General features: G+C 55.4%; 5 protein-coding genes across 5 annotated transcripts; 4 read left to right on the top strand and 1 right to left on the bottom strand.

Moving 5' to 3' along the window:
- Positions 1-435: 435 nt before the first annotated feature.
- B0I36DRAFT_364993 (OPT oligopeptide transporter protein-domain-containing protein) lies at positions 436-3,169 on the top strand (the record flags this gene model as incomplete). Its single annotated transcript, XM_046159072.1, has 3 exons — positions 436-590; positions 647-807; positions 876-3,169. 3 exons carry the CDS (start codon positions 436-438, stop codon positions 3,167-3,169), a joined length of 2,610 nt encoding a protein of 869 aa, XP_046010648.1.
- Positions 3,170-4,237: 1,068 nt separating this feature from the next.
- On the top strand, positions 4,238-7,940 carry B0I36DRAFT_375518 (uncharacterized protein; the record flags this gene model as incomplete). The annotated part of the gene is made up of 5 exons (XM_046160374.1): positions 4,238-4,577; positions 4,688-5,002; positions 5,198-5,598; positions 5,694-5,993; positions 6,798-7,940. The coding sequence occupies 5 exons, from the start codon at positions 4,238-4,240 to the stop codon at positions 7,938-7,940; spliced, it is 2,499 nt and encodes an 832-aa protein (XP_046010647.1).
- A 425-nt stretch (positions 7,941-8,365) lies between these two features.
- On the bottom strand, positions 8,366-10,838 carry B0I36DRAFT_144177 (amino acid permease/ SLC12A domain-containing protein). Its single transcript, XM_046148422.1, has 6 exons — positions 10,212-10,838; positions 10,055-10,143; positions 9,983-9,989; positions 9,460-9,907; positions 8,816-9,368; positions 8,366-8,742 (listed from the first exon to the last, which is right to left on the bottom strand). Exons 1-6 carry the CDS (start codon positions 10,588-10,590, stop codon positions 8,488-8,490), a joined length of 1,731 nt encoding a protein of 576 aa, XP_046010646.1. The 5' UTR covers positions 10,591-10,838; the 3' UTR covers positions 8,366-8,487.
- Positions 10,839-12,429: 1,591 nt separating this feature from the next.
- B0I36DRAFT_351321 (uncharacterized protein) lies at positions 12,430-15,261 on the top strand (the record flags this gene model as incomplete). Its single annotated transcript, XM_046157000.1, has 6 exons — positions 12,430-12,790; positions 12,981-13,130; positions 13,441-13,892; positions 14,110-14,319; positions 14,578-14,709; positions 15,019-15,261. 6 exons carry the CDS (start codon positions 12,430-12,432, stop codon positions 15,259-15,261), a joined length of 1,548 nt encoding a protein of 515 aa, XP_046010645.1.
- Positions 15,262-16,800: 1,539 nt separating this feature from the next.
- Positions 16,801-17,887, top strand: B0I36DRAFT_144164 (uncharacterized protein). The gene has a single exon (XM_046148421.1). It carries the CDS (start codon positions 16,906-16,908, stop codon positions 17,458-17,460), a length of 555 nt encoding a protein of 184 aa, XP_046010644.1. The 5' UTR covers positions 16,801-16,905; the 3' UTR covers positions 17,461-17,887.
- The last annotated feature ends 178 nt before the right edge of the window (positions 17,888-18,065 follow it).

Below are 18,065 nucleotides of genomic sequence, written 5' to 3'. Positions count from 1 at the left end.
TGCGCTGCACAGCTAAGCGCACCTACAATTGTCGCTTCCCATCCATCCTGTGAACGAGCCCTTCGACCCGTTCCTCTGCCCGCCAGCATCTCCACGGCTGCCCCGGCAAACCCCTCCGCGCCGTGCCGCCGCTTCCTCTGAATTGTCTCACGCCCTGCCTGTCTAACCAGTCCCGCCGCTGTCCTCGCACTCCGGGACTGCAATTGCTCACGCGGTACCCCTGTTCACTCGCCTTGCCGGTTGCCCGTGCCTAGAATCGTCGGCTTCATCTTCGCGGGCACAGGCGAGCCTCCACAAACTGGACAACTCGGGCACGCGCTGCAGTTATATCTGAGGGCCGGCTCCAAGCTGCTGCCGCCCGCTCATGCTGCCTCCGCGGCGTCTTCGCCTCTCGCCTTGCGACACCTCCAGCTGACCCTGCGCCCCAGTACCACCATGGCAGAACCTTCTCCAGCCATCAAGCCCGCGCCGGCTGTGGACGTCGTCGACGGCAAGGAAAAGGGCCCAGAGCTCGTCGACGCACCAGGCTCAGACTCCCATGGCATCTTTGGTAGCGACATTGACATTCCTCTTGATGCCCAGGTCGAGGCGTATGTCACCCTCTCTACCCACCCACCCTACCCAGCTCACTGACCCCGGCTCGTAGTGATCTCAATGTCACTGAAGAAGATCTCATCGAGGCCAAGGAGTTTGCCGACACTCTGACCCTCGATGAGGTCCGCTCTATGATGCAGAAGGCTCTCGCCATCCACGAGCATGACCCAAATTTTCCATATAGTATCATTGATCGCATGAAGTTGTTCTTAGGTACGCGCTCTCTTTTCCACTGCTTGAGTGGGGCCGCGTGTAAACTCAGCTCATACTCACTCTGCCAGGCAACGAGGCCCTTTTCAAGGACCCTGAGAAGCACGCTGTCCTTATCGAGGAGATGAAGCTGGAAGCAGCCCTCATCATCACAAACAGCCCATACTCGGAAGTGCGTGCTGTCGTTGACAACCATGACGACGACACCCTGCCATGTGGCACCTTGCGTGCCTGGTTGATCGGCATGGGCTTCGCGGTGATCCTCGCCTTCATCAACCAATTCTTCTCCATTCGCCAACCTGCCATCACGGTGCAGGCCAACGTTGCCCAATTACTGGCATATCCGGTCGGCAAGATGTGCGAGAAGATACTGCCCGATGTCGGATTCACCTTGTTCGGCATCCGCCATTCTTTGAATCCAGGGCCCTTTTCAAAGAAGGAGCATATGCTCATTACAATCATGGCCAACGCCTCTTGGAACACACCCTACACGGCAAACATCATCTGGGTTCAGTACCTGCCAATGTACTTCAACCAATCTTACGCTGGGCAATTCGGCTATCAAATTGTCATTGCACTCTCCACAAACTTCATCGGGTATGGACTGGCTGGTATCCTCCGCCGGTTTCTGGTCTACCCGTCCTACTGCGTGTGGCCGGCCTCGCTTGTTACGATCGCCATGAACGGCGCTTTTCACTCGGACAAGAACGCGCCAGCTCCCAGCCCGTTTGGTCGGATCTTTACGATATCCCGGCTCAAGTTCTTTGCTTGGACTTTCGCCGCCATGTTCTTCTACTTTTGGTTTCCCAACTATCTTTTCCAGGCACTGAGCATATTCAGCTGGATGACCTGGATAGCTCCAGACAACCTGATTCTGACAGCCGTGACTGGCTTCAACAACGGTCTTGGGATCAACCCATGGCCGACGTGGGATTGGAACACGATGCTCTTCGACGCAACAGACCCGCTGATGATCCCATTCTTCTCGACGCTGAATAAATTCGTTGGGGCGTGCTTGGCCTGCATTTGCGTGGCCGCGTTCTGGTTCACAAACACATACTACACCGGCTACCTCCCCATCAACTCCAACCGCACGTACGACAACAGAGGCCATCTGTATAACGTCACAAGGGCGATAGATTCCGAAGGCCTCTTCAATCCGACTAGCTACCAGGCTTACTCGTTTCCCTTCCTGTCCGCCGCAAATTTGGTCGTCTACGTCTTTTTCTTTGCCATCTATCCAGCGACCCTCGTCTACGCATATCTTTACCACCGACACGAGATCTTCATGGGCCTGAAGAATTTGTGGAGCAGCTTCAGTAATCGGCGAGAAGCTCGTCCAGGCCGATACCAGGACGTTCACAGCCGGTTGATGGCGAAGTACCAAGAGGTGCCGGATTGGTGGTATGCCATTGTTCTGATCAGTTCCGTGGCACTTGGATGTGCTGGTATTGCTGGCTGGGATACCGATACAACCCCTGGAGTCGTATTTTTTGGTCTTGCCTTGTGTGTTGTCTTTGTGGTGCCTACAGGCATCATCAAAGCCATGACAGGGGTGGAAGTTATGCTAAATGTCCTTGCAGAGTTCATCGGAGGCTGCTGGGTTGAAGGCAATGCCCTGGCCATGAACTTTTTCAAGACATATGGCTACGTCACCTGCACGCACGCGCTGTGGTTCTCGAACGATCTCAAGCTGGGACATTACGCCAAGATCCCACCACGGCAGACCTTCGTCGCCCAAATGCTCGGTACCCTGATATCGACCTTCGTCTGCATAGGCGTTCTCAACTTTCAGATGCGCGAAATTCGGGATGTCTGCACACCAGAAGCGTCGAACCGGATGTCGTGCCCAGGCATTAATACATTCTTCACTTCGTCTATCATCTGGGGCACCGTAGGACCTGTCAAGGTCTTCGGAGCTGGAGGCATGTACACATGGCTTCTTGTCGGTTTCCCGATCGGTGTCATCACCCCCATTATCATGTACTACGCCAGTAAAAAGATCGCCAAACCCTGGATGCGCCAAATGCACCCTGTGGCCATGTTCTACGGGGCTCTCATGTGGGCTCCATATAACCTTGGATACATCTGGCCCGCGGTACCAATGGCCTGGCTTTCTTGGGTGTATCTCAAGAAACGGTACTTGATCTTCTGGTCAAAATACAATTTTGTCCTTTCAGCATCTTTCAGCAGCGCCATCGCTATCAGCGCTATCATCATTTTCTTCACTCTGCAGTGGCCAGGCATCGAGCTTCCTTGGTGGGGCAATACGGTCATTGATCAGGGCTGCGAGAAAACCGACTGCGTGCTGTACAAATTGGACGAGGGCGAATACTTCGGTCCACGGATCGGCGAGTTCGAATGAGAGCACGAACATTGGGCTAATCCAGAGGTTCGGCCACGCTTCTATCGCGCCTCGCGTCAGAAGGGCCGCGAGATCAACATTGTGGCTTCGCTAGGGCTCCCCAATGACACCAGTTGGGGGTTTCGCGTAACGCCATTCCCTACCTAGAAAACGCTGGGCACATCCACGTGTTGGGTGGGGTAAGGAACTTGGTTGCTCGTGAATTCGGTCATCACAAGCTGCTGCCAGCCAGTCACCTTGCAAAACGGCAGAGCGCGGTACTTGTTTGAAGCGACATATGGAAAGCAGCTGCCACAGGTATCCGTCCATACGAAGGGCTTGTTTCTCCCGCAGCTCGTCAACATTGAAGCACATATATGAAACTTTCACTGGGCAGATTTCTGGGCATCATCTAGCGTTTGACTGTTCGGCTGCGCAGACGACGCCGGTCAATGGCTACTCATGGTGAACGTGAGAAGCGAGCACAAGGACCGCCACTTTACGTGGCAAGACACGGATTGTGTAATTAATCTCGGATAACTTTTGCGGCTACAAGGAGTACGGAGTTGGTCATGCCAGGGTAGGCAGGTTTATGATTGATTGAACGGCAAGCCTCTCTATAGCATTGTACGCTTCTGGAACGAAATACAACCGCAATTGTCGAATTACATTATACTGTGCCAGCAGCAACAGATCCCTGGCTGCTATCCACGTCTGCCGTCACGTGCGACTTCCGTCATCGTCGGAATTGAGTAACGAGATGTGGGACAAGATCCAGGTTACTACTGATTTGTCAGCAGACGGGATGGAATGCCTACTCACGCGAGCCAGCCGGTAGAGGCACAGTTTGATGAGCAGATCCCAGTACATTCAATCAATATAAATCGTGACACGACGGTGGCGGGGATTGAAGGTCAGCCCCAGCAGCTCACACCATGCAAACTTGATGTCATGGATCGATGTCGCCGGGTCCCGATCTAGACATCTTGCCGTCGTATGCAGCGCTGTCAACGCACTTGCGACCTACACACCTTGATTTCCGAAGCCTGGTGCCACATCGGACGTGCACGTATCGTGGTACAATCCAACATGGGGCTGCCCACGCGTTCTAATGCCGAAAGTCATGACTTATATTTCATTGTAAATTCGGGGCAGGCAAGCTTCCCCTTGGCTCAAGCAAACGGGTCACCGAGTGAGGCCCGATCTCGTGCGGTCAAGGCTGGGCTCGAAAGAAAACGACGACTTGAGCGGGCGAACGGTGGCAACTTTCGCAATTGTATAGACCGCAAGTTACTAAATGGAAGGCGTCCGCAACTTAGAGCTGCCTCTCTCGGAAAGAAGGTCGCTGCAGCAGAGCCTGTGCCAGCTTTGGACGCTTTCGATCTACTTGCCGGAGACACGGAGGAGCTGCAGAGCTGGTTGCGAGCGCGTGAGTTATGCCTGTTCTTGACTCTGTAGAGTCTATCAACTTCGCATCTTTAGATCAGATCGCTCATCCTGTGGTCTCCGATACAGACAGAAGCAAATACATGGTGCCAGCCTTCACCGTTGCGGATGAGCTGGTGCTAAACAACTTCAGCAAAGTCATTCATCAGAGCAACCATGATCCCGCCCTCCGGAGCGCCGCAATGTTGACAGTCTCATTCGCGAAGGCTGGCTTACTGGACCGGAGAGGTCTCGAGTACCAGAGCCGAGCACTAAGAGTGATCGCCTCCAGGGTTCAATCAGTGGATGCAGCGGCCTTGGAGTCGACTTTGGCGGCCATACTACTCCTTGCTGGCATAGAAGTGAGTATCTTCTCACCGATTCTTGATTCATCTCCAGATATGCCGCAACAGAGCTTTACTGAACGAGGTTCCCGTGCAAGGCTCGACTCTCGACCACAAGTCAGGTTCAGCTTCACATGAATGCTGTCAAGCATATGCTCTTTGCAGAAAACGGCTCAAGTCTTTACCTGTCCGCTGAAATGAAACGCGCGATCTTCTGGTAAGCTAATATGATGTCCTTGGTTTTCTAAGTTCTGCAACTGAAATGGGGGTCGCAGGCAAGATCTGAATGCATCAGTCATGACAGGTTCAGCCCGAATTGTCCATCATAGCACGTTCGAGGAGCTCAAATGGCGGCGAGACTCCGCAAGCATTCCATGCAGTGCGTTTTATCTTCAAGAGGGCTTCAGGCCAATATCTCATTTGCTCTCGAGTGACTTCATCGAGGTATTGAAAGATATCCAGGCGTTCCAGCTGGTCAGAGATGCGTCGCTGTTTGGAGAGGCAACCAATCTGCCTCCAGCGCAGATTGATAATCACCAAGCTTCGATTCAGTCGAGGCTCTCGGATGCAGTAGAGATGACCGGGGAGAGCGAGGGCTCGTTGCAGGAGTCTTTGCGAGTCGCAGCTTACTTATGCTGCACAATGCTTCGATGCCGCATCTGGCGAACGTCAGGTGCTCCGGTATGTCTTCGCCATCTTATCAGCAGAGCTCCGCGTCTATCTCATTTTGTGTGCGAGGTTGTTAGCATCGAGCTCTTACTGACTCGCTTGTGCAGCCATATCTAGCTTCCAAACTGCTCCAGAGTCTTCGGTGCTGCCTCTCGGAGCCTACGTGGAATGTATATCCAGATATATTGACGTGGTTGGTATTTGTTGGCGGAGCTTTTTCTCCAGCCGGCTCCCCTTTGCGATCGGAGTTCCTCGCGCACATGCGATCCACGCAAAATGTGTGCATCCGTAACAACGGCTTCCGGCACAAAGCAACGTCTGGTTGGCCAACGGCTCTATCATTTGCGAGAAATTACATCTGGTCAGAAAGGGCCTTCTCGGTCTATTTCGAGAGCTTCTGGCAAGAAGTCGAGAACTCTTCAGACAAGAGTACGATTGCCAGCAAATGACCTCGCGGGTCCGGCTCCTGGTTCTCAACGGCTGTAGCGGTTCGGACGCACTTTCGACCGTGCTTCCTCCTTGTATTCATACCGTGCATGGTGGAATGGGCCATTTATAAGACACAGTACCAGCATTATAATAGACATGATTTCCTTCACTGCAGTGGTTGATACGATGGCGTTCAAGGCCACTCGCTCGTGGCCTCCACTTGCGTGTCCCGCGACCAGGCATCTTCTTTGAGGCCCACAAGCGGTATCACGCTTAGTTAGTTCCACAATACTGAACACGGAGACAAGTGGGACCAGCTCGAAATGGCACTATGTCATTTCCCTAAACGGCAGTATGTTGTTTCCCTAAACGGCAGTATGAGGCTGCCCTTAATGGAAGTGTAATGTCTCCCGATTCGGTACTCAACATCCTACGACATAGGGTTCTTTGGCTCGCCGGGTCGCCAACAACCAGCCACTTCGTGGCTCCGTGTATGCATGTCGGTAACTTTAGACCGTCGAATTGATTTGTCAACGTTCATCTATCTCGCGGCCCAGATGTGCCACAAGCGTGGATCGGGCTGCTTGTGCGGTGAAAGGATTTGTAAGTGAAACTCGCTTCTAGCCGGTACGTTTTGCAGAATAACCTAGGACAAGCCCAGCAATTGACTCCTGAAATTATCTATAAAACCCCTGGAAGGCTTTGTACACTTCTAAGTCCTCGCTTTCATCCTTCAGTACATGCTCCGATCATATCCTACCTTTTACCATTGTGCCATCCAGATCCAGAAAAGCACACGCCCCGTCATGTCCACGGAAAGTCGCCTCTTCCAGCCGCTGAAGGTTGGCAAAGTCCAGATCCAGCATCGAATCGCCATGGCGCCACTCACGCGCAAACGTGCCACGCACGACCGCGTGCCAACGCGCCTTATGAAGGAGTACTATGGCCAGCGGGCCTGCGTACCTGGCACTCTCATCATCACGGAGGGCACCTTTGTCTCGGCCGCGGCGGGAGGCTTCCCTCACGCGCCAGGTATTTGGAACGAGGATCAGGTTGACGCGTGGCGGGAGATAACCGATGAGGTCCACCGCCGAGGAAGCTTCATCTTTTGCCAGATCTTCGCCATGGGCCGGGCCGCAGATGCAGACACGGCTGAGAAGGAGGGCGTTCCGATTATTGCGCCAAGCGCCATCCCCTTGCGCGACAGACCCGATGTTCTGCCGCTCGCCATGACCATCGACGATATCAAGCAGATGATACGGGACTTCACCGCGGCTGCAAAGAATGCAGTACGTGCCGGCTTCGATGGTGTCGAGTGTCATGTTGCCAACGGTTACTTGCTCGATCAGTTCCTCCAAGACGTCAGCAATCAGCGCACTGATGAGTACGGCGGTAGCAACGAGAACCGGGCGCGCGCCGTGCTCGAAGTGCTCGAGGCTCTGGTCGACGCTTTGGGTGCCGACCGTGTCGGCTTGCGGCTCAGCCCGTGGAGCACGTTCCAAGACATGCGGATGGCTGATCCGATACCACAATTTACTCATCTGCTGAACCAGATCAAGGGAAGGTGGAGCGATCTTGCTTACCTTCATCTCGTCGAATCACGTATCTCCGGCAGCGAAGACGTTGTGGGACAGGATGTTCATGCCTGCCCAGAGCGCCTTGACTTTGCTTATGACATCTGGGAGGGCCCGATTTTGGTTGCTGGTGCATATGGATTGGAGTCAGCACGCAGACTGGTTGATACAGAACACTCGCTCAAACAGATTGTGGTGGTGTTTGGCAGACACTTCATCGCCAATCCCGATCTTGTGTTCCGGCTCAGGCAGGGTTCGAAGCTCAACCCCTACGACCGAAACACATTCTACAGTTCCGAGTCACCGCGGGGCTATACTGATTATCCATATAGCAATGAATTTACTGTCTAGGCAGTCTTATGGATTTCACACCATATTGCTGGTCTACCATCGTCAGAATTTGTTCAGAATATGTTCACTTTTGACTTGGGCCACTGTGGCTGTTGCGCTTACGCCGTGTACTTCGGGGCAGATCAGAGATACGAGCTCAGGAAAGAAGCAAAGTGTAAAGAAACGGCCGCAACATCGCCTTGCGCCTCCGATGCCACTTGTGACGTATCGGATGGCAGGGGGGTATCACTGTACGGATCTGGAATGGCGGACATTGAACCTGATCTAGGTGCACATGGCAAGAGATTCATTGAAAGGAAGTGAACGCTTTCGAATGTTTGGATACAGCTACAGATTTCCTTTCGAAATTTATTATATCGAGCCTCCAAAACAATCCAAGCGTAGTGGTATCTGATAAGTGCAAGGGAGAATCTTCGTTACGTCCATTGGCAACTGAGCGGCGTTGCAAGTGTTGACTTGTTAATGCCGCAAAATCCGAGATCTGACATTCCGTAGACGTAGATGTTCGGATGTTTGGAAATACTTCTCAAGGATGACGCGCATCCCCTTAGAAGAGGTGGTGCATGATGCGGCGCCACGTAGGCATGGCGGCAACGTGGGCACGATAGTCGGCAATCAATTGCACATCGAGCTGGCGACGGCCGGTGTCGACATCGATCTGCGACAGCTTGAGCCAGCCAGTGCGCTTCCAAAGATAGCCGATGATCCAGAAGACAATGACGACAAAAATGGCAAGGTAGTCGGCGAAGAAACCCTCGGCAGTGTTGAGGTCCTTGCCAATAGGAGAGATGGCAGTGTAGAGCTAGCGAGCACGTCAGTAATAACATCCCAACAAGTCAGGTACTGCCAAGGGCGGCGAGGAAAGTGACACGTACTGCGAAGATAAGGACGAGAACAACGAGGAAGAGGCCCATCCATGAGCCGTAGACACCACCGACAGCCTGGAAAGGAATCTCATCCAGAGTGTGGCCGTGGTAGGCCCAAGCTTGGCGGAAGCGGATGTGGGCATAGCAGATGGAGCCCCAGGTGAACAGAGCGGCAAGGCCGGAAAGCGAGAGGAACCAGTTGAACACAACGACACCACCAGCGGAGAGAGTCATGTAGGCAAGAGCACCGAAGAGGAGGTGAACACCAACGGAGGCCAAAGGACGGCCACTCTTGTCGACGTAGGTAAAGATCTTGGGAGCGTAACCCTGCTGGGCAAGACCGGTCAGGGTTCTGGAGCCACCATAAACACCTGAAACTCCAATGGAGACGACCGAAACCAGGATAATGACGTTCATGAAGTGGTCGAAGCCCCTGAGGCCGGCATACTTGCCGATGAGCACGAAGGGCGAGGCAGCAGGGTCGTTGCTAGAGGAGCCCAACAAAGCGTCATCGTTGTAGGGGACCAGGAGACCGACGAAAAACAGGCCAAGAACGTAGAACCTAGGGCAAGATAATCGGCTAGGGTCAGCAAGGCGAACAGATAGCTAAAACACACGTGTTTGTGACCGAGACGGCAGGCAGGCAGACTTACAGGGTAATACGCCAGAAGACCTGACGGATGGCACTGGGCAGCGACTTGGCAGGGTTGGGAGTCTCGGCGGCAGCCAGACCAACCAGCTCAGTACCACTGAAACTGAAGGCGGCAGTGACGAAGACCGAGCAGAAGCCCTTGAAGCCGTTGGCGAAAGCACCAGGATCATACCAATAGCGTGCGCCCCAGTACTCGCCATAGCGGCCATCCTTGGGGCCACCACCAAGGACAAGGACAAAGCTAATAATCATGAAAATGACGATGGCGCTAAGCTTGAGAAGCGAGGCCCAGAACTCTTCCTCGGCGTAACCCAGGGTTCCAAAGACGTTGACGATGATGAGGAAGACCCAGAAGACGGTGATCCATACGGCTGGACTCGTTTCGGCGTCCCAGTATGCGATGGAGATGGCGCAGACAGTGAGTTCCAAAGGTACGACGATAAGCCATTCTAATAAAGGTCGGTGTTAGTGAATGCTGGAGGGGTGGTGTCGGCGACCGTGCTGGTGCGCATATAGAGACTCACGAAATACCTGGAGGGCGCGAGAGCGTTAGTGGACAAGTCGGCAGGAAATTGCACAGAGAATGTGTGGCTTACATAGTTCCAGCCCATGGCAAAACCCCAGCTGGGGTCGATGAAGCGAGCAGAGTACGTGTAGAAACCACCAGTAACGGGGTACATGACAGCTATATTATCATTGTCAGGGCCGGCTCGTGCGAAGTTGCGCTCGCGCTGTGGATGTGTTGTGACCTACCGAGTTCACCAAGAGCGAAGGCAACGTTGAAGATCATGATACCCATAATCATGAAGTCGATGAGGAGGAAACCAGGGCCGCCCTTGCGAAGAGCACTGCCAGAGCCGACAAAGAAGCCGGCACCAATGGAGCCACCAATGGCGATCATGTGAAGGTGGCGAGGCTTCATGGAGCGGTCGAGCTCGACGATGCCGTGGCCGTAGGAGCGCTTCTTGAAAGAGTTGAGGCTGAGGCCATTGCGAGTGGCCCAGTCCTCGTCACGCGCAGGACCCTCAATGTCGGTAAAGTCGGGGGCGCCGCCAGCAGAGGAGACGTAGGCAGGGACGCCAACGTTCTTCTCCTCGCTGCCGCCATTGGGAGGCGAGTCGGTCACTGCCATGATGGAAAGAGAGCTCTCTCGCTTGCTTGCTTGATCACGGGAGGGAAAGCTAGCAGGAGTGGTAGCGCGTGAAAGGAACGGCTTAACAGAGAGGGGAGGAGGGAAGGGAAAGCTGCGGGAGGGCGAGGGGCATGAGGATTATATGTGAGACAGGATCGGGAATCAAGCAGCAGTAAGCTCCAGCGCGCCGACTCGTGGCGATCGAGCTGGCTGGTAGACTCCTGCCGGGCGCGCAGAAGCAGCTCAGGGCTCGCTGGGCGTATAATGCGAAGTCTGGAGCAAGTGAAGGGTGCTAATACGGGCAGGCAGGAGCCCCTGCTGGTGCGGGCCCTTTGGGGGAACCACCCTGGATCTCCGCATACTGGAGCGAAATTGCACGGGCAGGCGCCAAGGGCCCCACCAGTGCTTGGAGGAGGTGCTTGGAGTGCTTAGGATTGCTTCCCGGTGCTTGGTGCTCGAGTGGTGTGCGGAGAATTGGATCCCCCCCCGTCCTTGCGAGTCGCGGGCGACGGGGATGAGGGAAGGGGGTGTGGGCCCGCCGCCGCCTGCATCAGGAAGGCACTGCTTGCAGGGGCCCCCCGGACAAGTTGTCGCCTTGGCTGCCCAGGCGGTTGCGTCCTGCGCAGTGGCACTCTCTCCTCCAGCACGCACGCGACTTGGTCGAATCCCGCCGTGGAAACTCCTATCACCAGCTTCCGCACGCACCACCGAGACCCCCCTTCGGTCTCCACCCTCATTATTCCACGATTCGCATTTCCGTGACACATCACTACTCCATACATGCTTCTAGATGGCGTTGCGGTTCCTGCCTCTGGCGCCAGGTCATGCGACGACCTTGGACCTCGGGCACGTAGCACCAGTCGCATAACCAAGCGTACCTCCTTACGTATCCTTGGCTCAGATCAGTGCTGTAGCACGGTGCAGCCGTCACTCACCAAACAAAACTTGCCCTTCCCAACGGTCGTCGGGCGCGCCAACCCTCGGCGCCACGTCCAACTACCGGTCACCCATCTCGTCAGTGGCGTTCGCGGGCTCACGAGCCCGCAGAGCCTCGAATCAATCACACGTCAGGATGTCCCGGCTTTGCGCCCTAATGAGCCAGATAACACGCCGGGCACACAGCGGTGATTGGCTGGGAACTCCGATCGATATCTCTGCGCTAGGTCCCACGTAATTCAGTGTGCTGCACGAAACAAGCCCTGATCAAGCTACTGGAGATAGCGACCACCCCTCGGCCCCAGCCTGCAACAACTCTAGAACCCACTGCTCCTACTAGCGCCTTGCTCAGGCGCGGCTCTCCCGCGTGGACTTCCCACAAACAATCACGACACCAGCGTCTACGATAGCTTATCCACGAAACCCAAGCGGTCGTTGTGACAGCTAGCCAGGACACTACGTGTCTGTTTGATCGAACTCGGTGACCAACTAGACTTGCCCCATCTCCTGTGGACAGCTCTGAGATCTTGCGGCTGGACGGAGACTCACATGTGTCCCGCAGTGGCGTGGCCCTCGTGTGTCAGTGCGCCACCGACGGTATCCCACGGCCTGCCTCCCATGCATGCCCGCCCGTTGTTGCCATTGCACGCGAGAATATCTTAGGGCGAAGAGGCGCTGCCAAGAGCTGGCCGAGCCTTTCAGGACCCCCAAAAACGCAAGACTGCCACTCTTGAGCATAGACTCGGATCCTGGCTCACCCAAGATCCCCGGCCCTCCCGTGTTCCGAGGTCCAACATCACACTCTGTCTCAGAAGCGAAAATGTCGCACGCAAAAATAGCATGAGCACGAGGGATCAGACATGCTGCCCAGCTGCGCCAAGAACCCAGGAACTCAACAGTGTAATGCCCAGCCTGGCATGCCATTGGGCAGTTACCTCACTTGCTGTGGCAACAGCCAAGCGTCCTTCGCCTTGCCCCGGCTGCACTAGACGTGGATTCCCATTGGATGCTTTGTACCAGCTGTCCCAGCCATCCCATTTGACCTGCCATATCCTGCAGCCACGGCGTGATTGTCGTAAATCGGGCGCTGACTGCTACCAATTCTGTGATTACCTCTCGACCAGAGAGATCAAGAACGGCTTTGACTGCATTGTGGGGGCTGTCGCCTGTACCGAATGTTCTTGTCGCAGCATTTTCACGAACAGCTATGGTGCCCTCATCAATTTCAACTGGCCGACTTCGGCCTATGAGGATCTTGTCCATGGTATCAAGCAATCTCGCTCAGGGTCATAGGCACTAGTGGCTTGACGCTTCCGGAAGCCCAGTCACCATTCGGCCGATATTTGTATGCGGATCGTTGAAAATGCACGGATGCAGTACTGTCGGGTCATGGTTTGGCCCCTGCAAAGTCCCACCAAGACGGACCTAAACACACCTTTCTGGATTGGCTGCAGGCTGTGAGAAGCCATATCAATGCAAACAGGGTGGGCAGCCTCTCGTGCGTGAGGAACCCTCCGGCCTCACACAATCATGGCACGATCACCCGAGCCGTGAAGCGGCTAGCAACGTTTGGTGCTCGCCGCTCGTGCTGGATCGCAGCCGCAGTGAGTGACGCATGGTTTGGCGCGGCCAGCTAGCGAGCGGCTCACGTCACCACACATCTAGAGTTCAGCAGATAAGTCTGGTCCGATTAGAACACCACGTCCGCTGAACCGCCAAAGACGCTAGCGCGAAAATTTATGCTGATCTAGCAGATTTGGCCAAGGCGCCACGCGGTCTCCTGAAGAGAATGGGCTGAGAGGTGTGTGTGTTTCTGAGCCTACGATTGTTCATGCGCGGCTGCTCATTGCGAGGACATTCGGAACTCCCGGACCATCCATTGTTAACGACTACAACTTGCTGCGAGCGGTCTAGGAATGTCCCAGTCGAAACGAGATGCAGCGACAGAAGGCACTCAATCCCGTCGCCAGTATGTCTTGTCAATAGTCACGCCACAAGCTGGTCACTTCAATCCCTGCTTTGTCCGCGCGCCAGGTTCCCTTGGTCGAACTCCTGCGGGGCAGCCAGTGGCGTTTCGGTGGTTTTGTGAAATCGGCGTGTGTTTGGCAGATGAGCCGTCTAGTCCCGTTCCATCCGTCGGTGAAGCCGCCTTGGGCACTTGTGACAGGCCTCGGGCCACGGTCCAAGCGAGGGTTCCACAACCCTCGGTATGGCACTTGATCCGTCAATGGTGCTCACAAAGGCCATTGGACTTCAGCAAGAACGCCGATGCTGACGTCTCAGCCGAACGCCACTTTGCGCTAGTCCTGGTCCACGCGGCACTGTCTCGCCAGCTCCACCAGCAGTTCCCATGCAAGGGCAGCGCAGTTAGTTCATCAAGGCCTGTCGCGAACGCATCAGAGCGTCCGACTTGTGGAAGCAGGACGTTGAATGTCGCGTTGGTGTGGCCCAACTTCCCCAGATTCAGAACTGGGGCGGCGGGCTAGCGCCACATACATCGCGCTCTTGTTCTCCAGTTTCTACTAAAAACAATTGCGTAATAGCTTGCAAGGAAGCAGAGCACCAGCTAGGTTATTGATGTAGGTGCCCCGTACCATTACAAGATGCTGGATTTGGAACGCGGGGGACGCGTGCCAGCCATGGTTTGGAGTCGAACGCTTCGAGAAGCCTGCCTGGAAGAGCAAGGCCGGCAGTCGGCGCCCATCCCCACTGGCTCATCCAGCGTGTGAGGTCCCAGCCAGTCTGCCCTTGGCCATTGGCCGTTCCCGCATCCCCTGGTTAACCGTGGTGAGCGTAAGCTGATGTAGACGGCAGGCTCAGGGCTCTTTGGGCTGCTGGCTTGTCATCATCTGATCCAATTGCAGGGGCTGCCGTGCTTTGAAGCTGTGGTCGATGCCGATTCGCCATGCTCGCAGCCACACACTTTGGCCTCGTCGCCACTGTCGCACCTCCCGCATTCAGCGTGGTCCGGCTCATGGACCGAAGGCGGCCAGGTCGAAGACGGCGCGACGATGGGAACGCCGACGGCCTCGAGCGCTCAACTGTGGCCAGGACTGCTGCTCCCAATGCCACGTGACTACCTCCAAGCACAAGCTCAGCTTTTGGATGTGGACAATCTCGAGATGCCGTGGCGCAAAAACTGTCTGCGTGCGCGGCGCTGTCCGTGTGCACTGTATGTGTCCAGTAAGTCGAGTCGAGAACCACCTGCCCATTTTCCCGTATGCATGCAGCGCAGCCTGCCCGGAGACGGTGCCGCATTAGGACTGGGATGTGGAGCGCAAAAGACCTTGCAGCAAGCAGGCGCCCAGTGATCGGCAATCTGTCTTGCCGCTCTCGAATAGCCGGCCGCCGTGGCGCTGACTGGGACAAGTGACCCTGGCCTGGCTCGCGTAAGGTTGTCCTCCCGTACGCTGCAGCCAGCCAGGGAAGGAAGCACAAGGGTTTTCCCGCTCGACAGCCCAGCTTCCGGGGTGTCTTGCTTGCCTACTTCAGGCTGGACTCGTTACGGCGCTGGCGACCTCTGGCCATGCAGCGACTGCTTCTAGAACGGGCGACATCCTTGAGGCTCGCGCAGCCCTCCACTTCAGGGCGTGTGGTGTTGTCGGTAGGCCCATGAATCTGTGCGGCTGTTTGCCCTGCGCCGTTACTGTCCCTGATCTGGCCTGGCCTGGACAACAGCCCGGCCCCTCAGCAGATTCGTGCCTCTACAACCACGAGATGATGGCATGTTTGTAGCAAGCTTGCTCTCTCTGTCTCTCTCTCTTAGCCTCTCCCCCACCTTGATATTGATGGCTGCATCCGGTGGCGTGTGCTCCTGCCTTTCCTGCTTCTGGCTCTGGCTCTGGTCCAGGGCCCGCCCGCCCTTAGCGCGCGTGGGCTCCACCCCCGGGTTTTCCAGCTCAACAGCCTCCAACTGCCTGGTGTGGCGGCCTGTCCGGTTTAGAGTTGCGCACCTGCGCCACCTGCCAGGCTACACCCGGGCGCGGAGGAAGGGTCTCTTTCTCCAACCGTGCAAAGGCCGCTCAGTCTCCTCGCTCGTGGCATTAGCGGAAGGCTTCCGTACGCTTCGGGCAGTGATCTGTCCAGGCTGCGCCGCCCTCGCTTCCTCGCGGCAGAAGGGCGCATACGCCGTCGCTGCTGCTGCTGCTGCCGCTTTTCAATCAGCCACCAGGTGCGTGAGAATGTTGGAGATACAGCAGACTTGGCAGACGCCACCGTCATCGTCAGCGCCCTTCCCCACCTGCGGGGACAGCGTCTACAGAACAGGTCAGTGAAGCCTATCCCTGTCGGAACTTCGGATGACGGATAGGTAGTGGTGGCTGTCGCCCCTATCTCGTCCTTTGCAGAGCTCTCTAGCTGCGAGTTGTGAGATCCTGAACATTCGCTTGTACTAACAACACGTGCAGCTTGCCACTCGCTTCAAGGACGGTCCCTAGACCAGGAGGGAGCGCTGCCAGTTGAGCCAGGTCAACTGCACGCCATGATGCACCCGCTTTCATTCTTTCCCTGTGATCGTGTGCCTGCACCGTCAACTCGTCAGCCACTGGAGCCAGAGCACTTGAACATACTTGTCATTTGCATGAAGGCAGTCCTCGTGGCAACGCTCGCCTGGTTCATGCAAATACCCCAGCTTTGTTGTCCGGCATCCACGCCGAAATAGAGGCCAGCTACTTTATGTTTTTGAATTGCAGCTCGTGCCACCCCAGACGTTGCGCATCGCGCCGTACTAGTAGTGTCAGTTCCTTCAATATCGCTGATGCAGAACGTACTGCATGTGCCTCGGGTTGACAGTCACATTGCACTTTAGCAGGGTATCTTCTTCCATGCTGATAGGTTTCTGGACGGTCGAGGTCCGGCAATGCGCCAGGCCACTGCCGTGGAAAATCGCCTAGGCACATGCACAATGTTTTTACCTTGATAAACATGACAGAGTGTGACTGGTATGGATTCCGAAGCCTGCGACTCGCTGTTGAACGTCTTTGCAAGGCTGGATCAGGTCCAATTTCCGTTAAGACCCCTCGACGAGGGACCTTAATCAATGACCGAATATCTCATTCGCTGCCCACGAGTGGCCGAGGAGCTGTCCGGCGCGATGACGCAGAGGTATGCCTCAGATGTGTCTAGCCCAACAAGACGTGAAGCCACTAACTATTCAGCTTCAGACCTCGCCCAATCAACAATCGAAAAACGCGGCAGCCTGGTCCGGACCATAAAGGGATGCCAATTCCAGGCCTCCTAGCTCAAAAGTTGAACGACGACGCATTCTCCGAACTTGCATTTCCGTGAAGAGACCTGTCCCTGCCTTTTCCTGGATCATAATCGCCATTGCCATCCCGCCGCGACAATGCAGCCTGCCCTTTGTATCGTATAGACGCTACAATGGGTTCTACCCACCATCAAAGCCAGCGACAACCCTTGCAGCCCGTCATCTATACAGTGCCGGCCGTTGTCGACGGGTTGGACGAGCTTGACTCGCCCCCGTCATATTCCTTACACGCATACCACACGAGCAGTTACTTGCAATCCATTCAGGGCCCAACATCATCGAGTACTGCGGCCGACGATACGCAGTTTCTGCGAGCACCTCATCCAGATCAAAATGCTCAAAATCAGCACTACCAGCGAGTCCCACCCATGACTTTGTCTGTATTGGATAGAGGCCAGCGTGCGAACGACTTGCGTGGATACCGCATCCAGGAGCCCATGACCAGCACCGAGATACACCACAAGAGATACGACGAGCCCGGCTGCTGCGGGAGCGACACGGGAGGGTGCTGTTTCTCCAGCCACGGGGCATGTTGCTTCTCTGACCACGACGCATGCTGCTTCTCGGACCACGAGGCGTGCTGTTTTTCCGACCATCGGGGATGTTGCTTTTCAGATAATGGCGGCTGCTGCTTCTCAGATGGCCGACATTCTACACCTGGTATCTGATACGACGGTCATCTCTCCCGGGCAACAAGAGCACCCAAGGCATTGTGGTAGGCCAACTCACGTCGGCCATTGTGGGAGCTGCTCATGACAGTTCCCAAAGGCTTGCGGGCGCACGATTCCGACCACTGCAGAGTCTCTTATCCGCACCGCCCGCAAGCAAGCTGCCAACGGCCTGGAAAGCCTCAGACGAGAAGCCTGCCAGGGGCAAGGCCAAATTCAAGATTGTTGATAACCGCTACCAGCACGGGAGATGTGACACCGTGGCGCGAGAGCACATACTTATAACCTAAATTGTTATCTGCGTCCTGGCCATTGTGTTGGCGACTAGCTGACATTCGAAGTCCCACGCAGCCTCAAGGGCAACATCATAGAGGAATCGATATACTACTCATGTAAACTCGATTTACCAACCACGGATCATCGCGCCATACCCTTATGCTCATCTCGGCTTTGGCATCCATACCGAAGATAATAGGTCGCTTACATTGGGTAACTTTCGATGTTGGGTAAGAACCTCATATCTATCTTGCAGTGTCATCAGTATAGCAGACTACGGAGCTGGAGAGAGCTAAAGAAATGTAGAAGTTTCATAAAACTTTCATGGG

This window comes from Microdochium trichocladiopsis (assembly GCF_020744255.1).
Source record: "Microdochium trichocladiopsis strain MPI-CAGE-CH-0230 chromosome Unknown B0I36scaffold_7, whole genome shotgun sequence".
In the NCBI taxonomy this organism is placed as follows: Eukaryota; Fungi; Ascomycota; class Sordariomycetes; order Xylariales; family Microdochiaceae; genus Microdochium; species Microdochium trichocladiopsis.
Note: the sequence above shows the minus strand (reverse complement) of the source record. Positions and strands in the feature narration are given on the sequence as shown.

Coding starts and splice junctions, on each gene's coding strand:
- B0I36DRAFT_144164 (XM_046148421.1), top strand. CDS start 16,906: ATGGGTTCTACCCACCATCAAAGCCAGCGACAACCCTTGCAGCCCGTC.
- B0I36DRAFT_144177 (XM_046148422.1), bottom strand. CDS start 10,590: ATGGCAGTGACCGACTCGCCTCCCAATGGCGGCAGCGAGGAGAAGAAC. Junction 10,144..10,211: donor CTTCGCTCTTGGTGAACTCG/GTAGGTCACAAC, acceptor ATGATAATATAG/CTGTCATGTACCCCGTTACT. Junction 9,369..9,459: donor GTCTTCTGGCGTATTACCCT/GTAAGTCTGCCT, acceptor ATCTTGCCCTAG/GTTCTACGTTCTTGGCCTGT.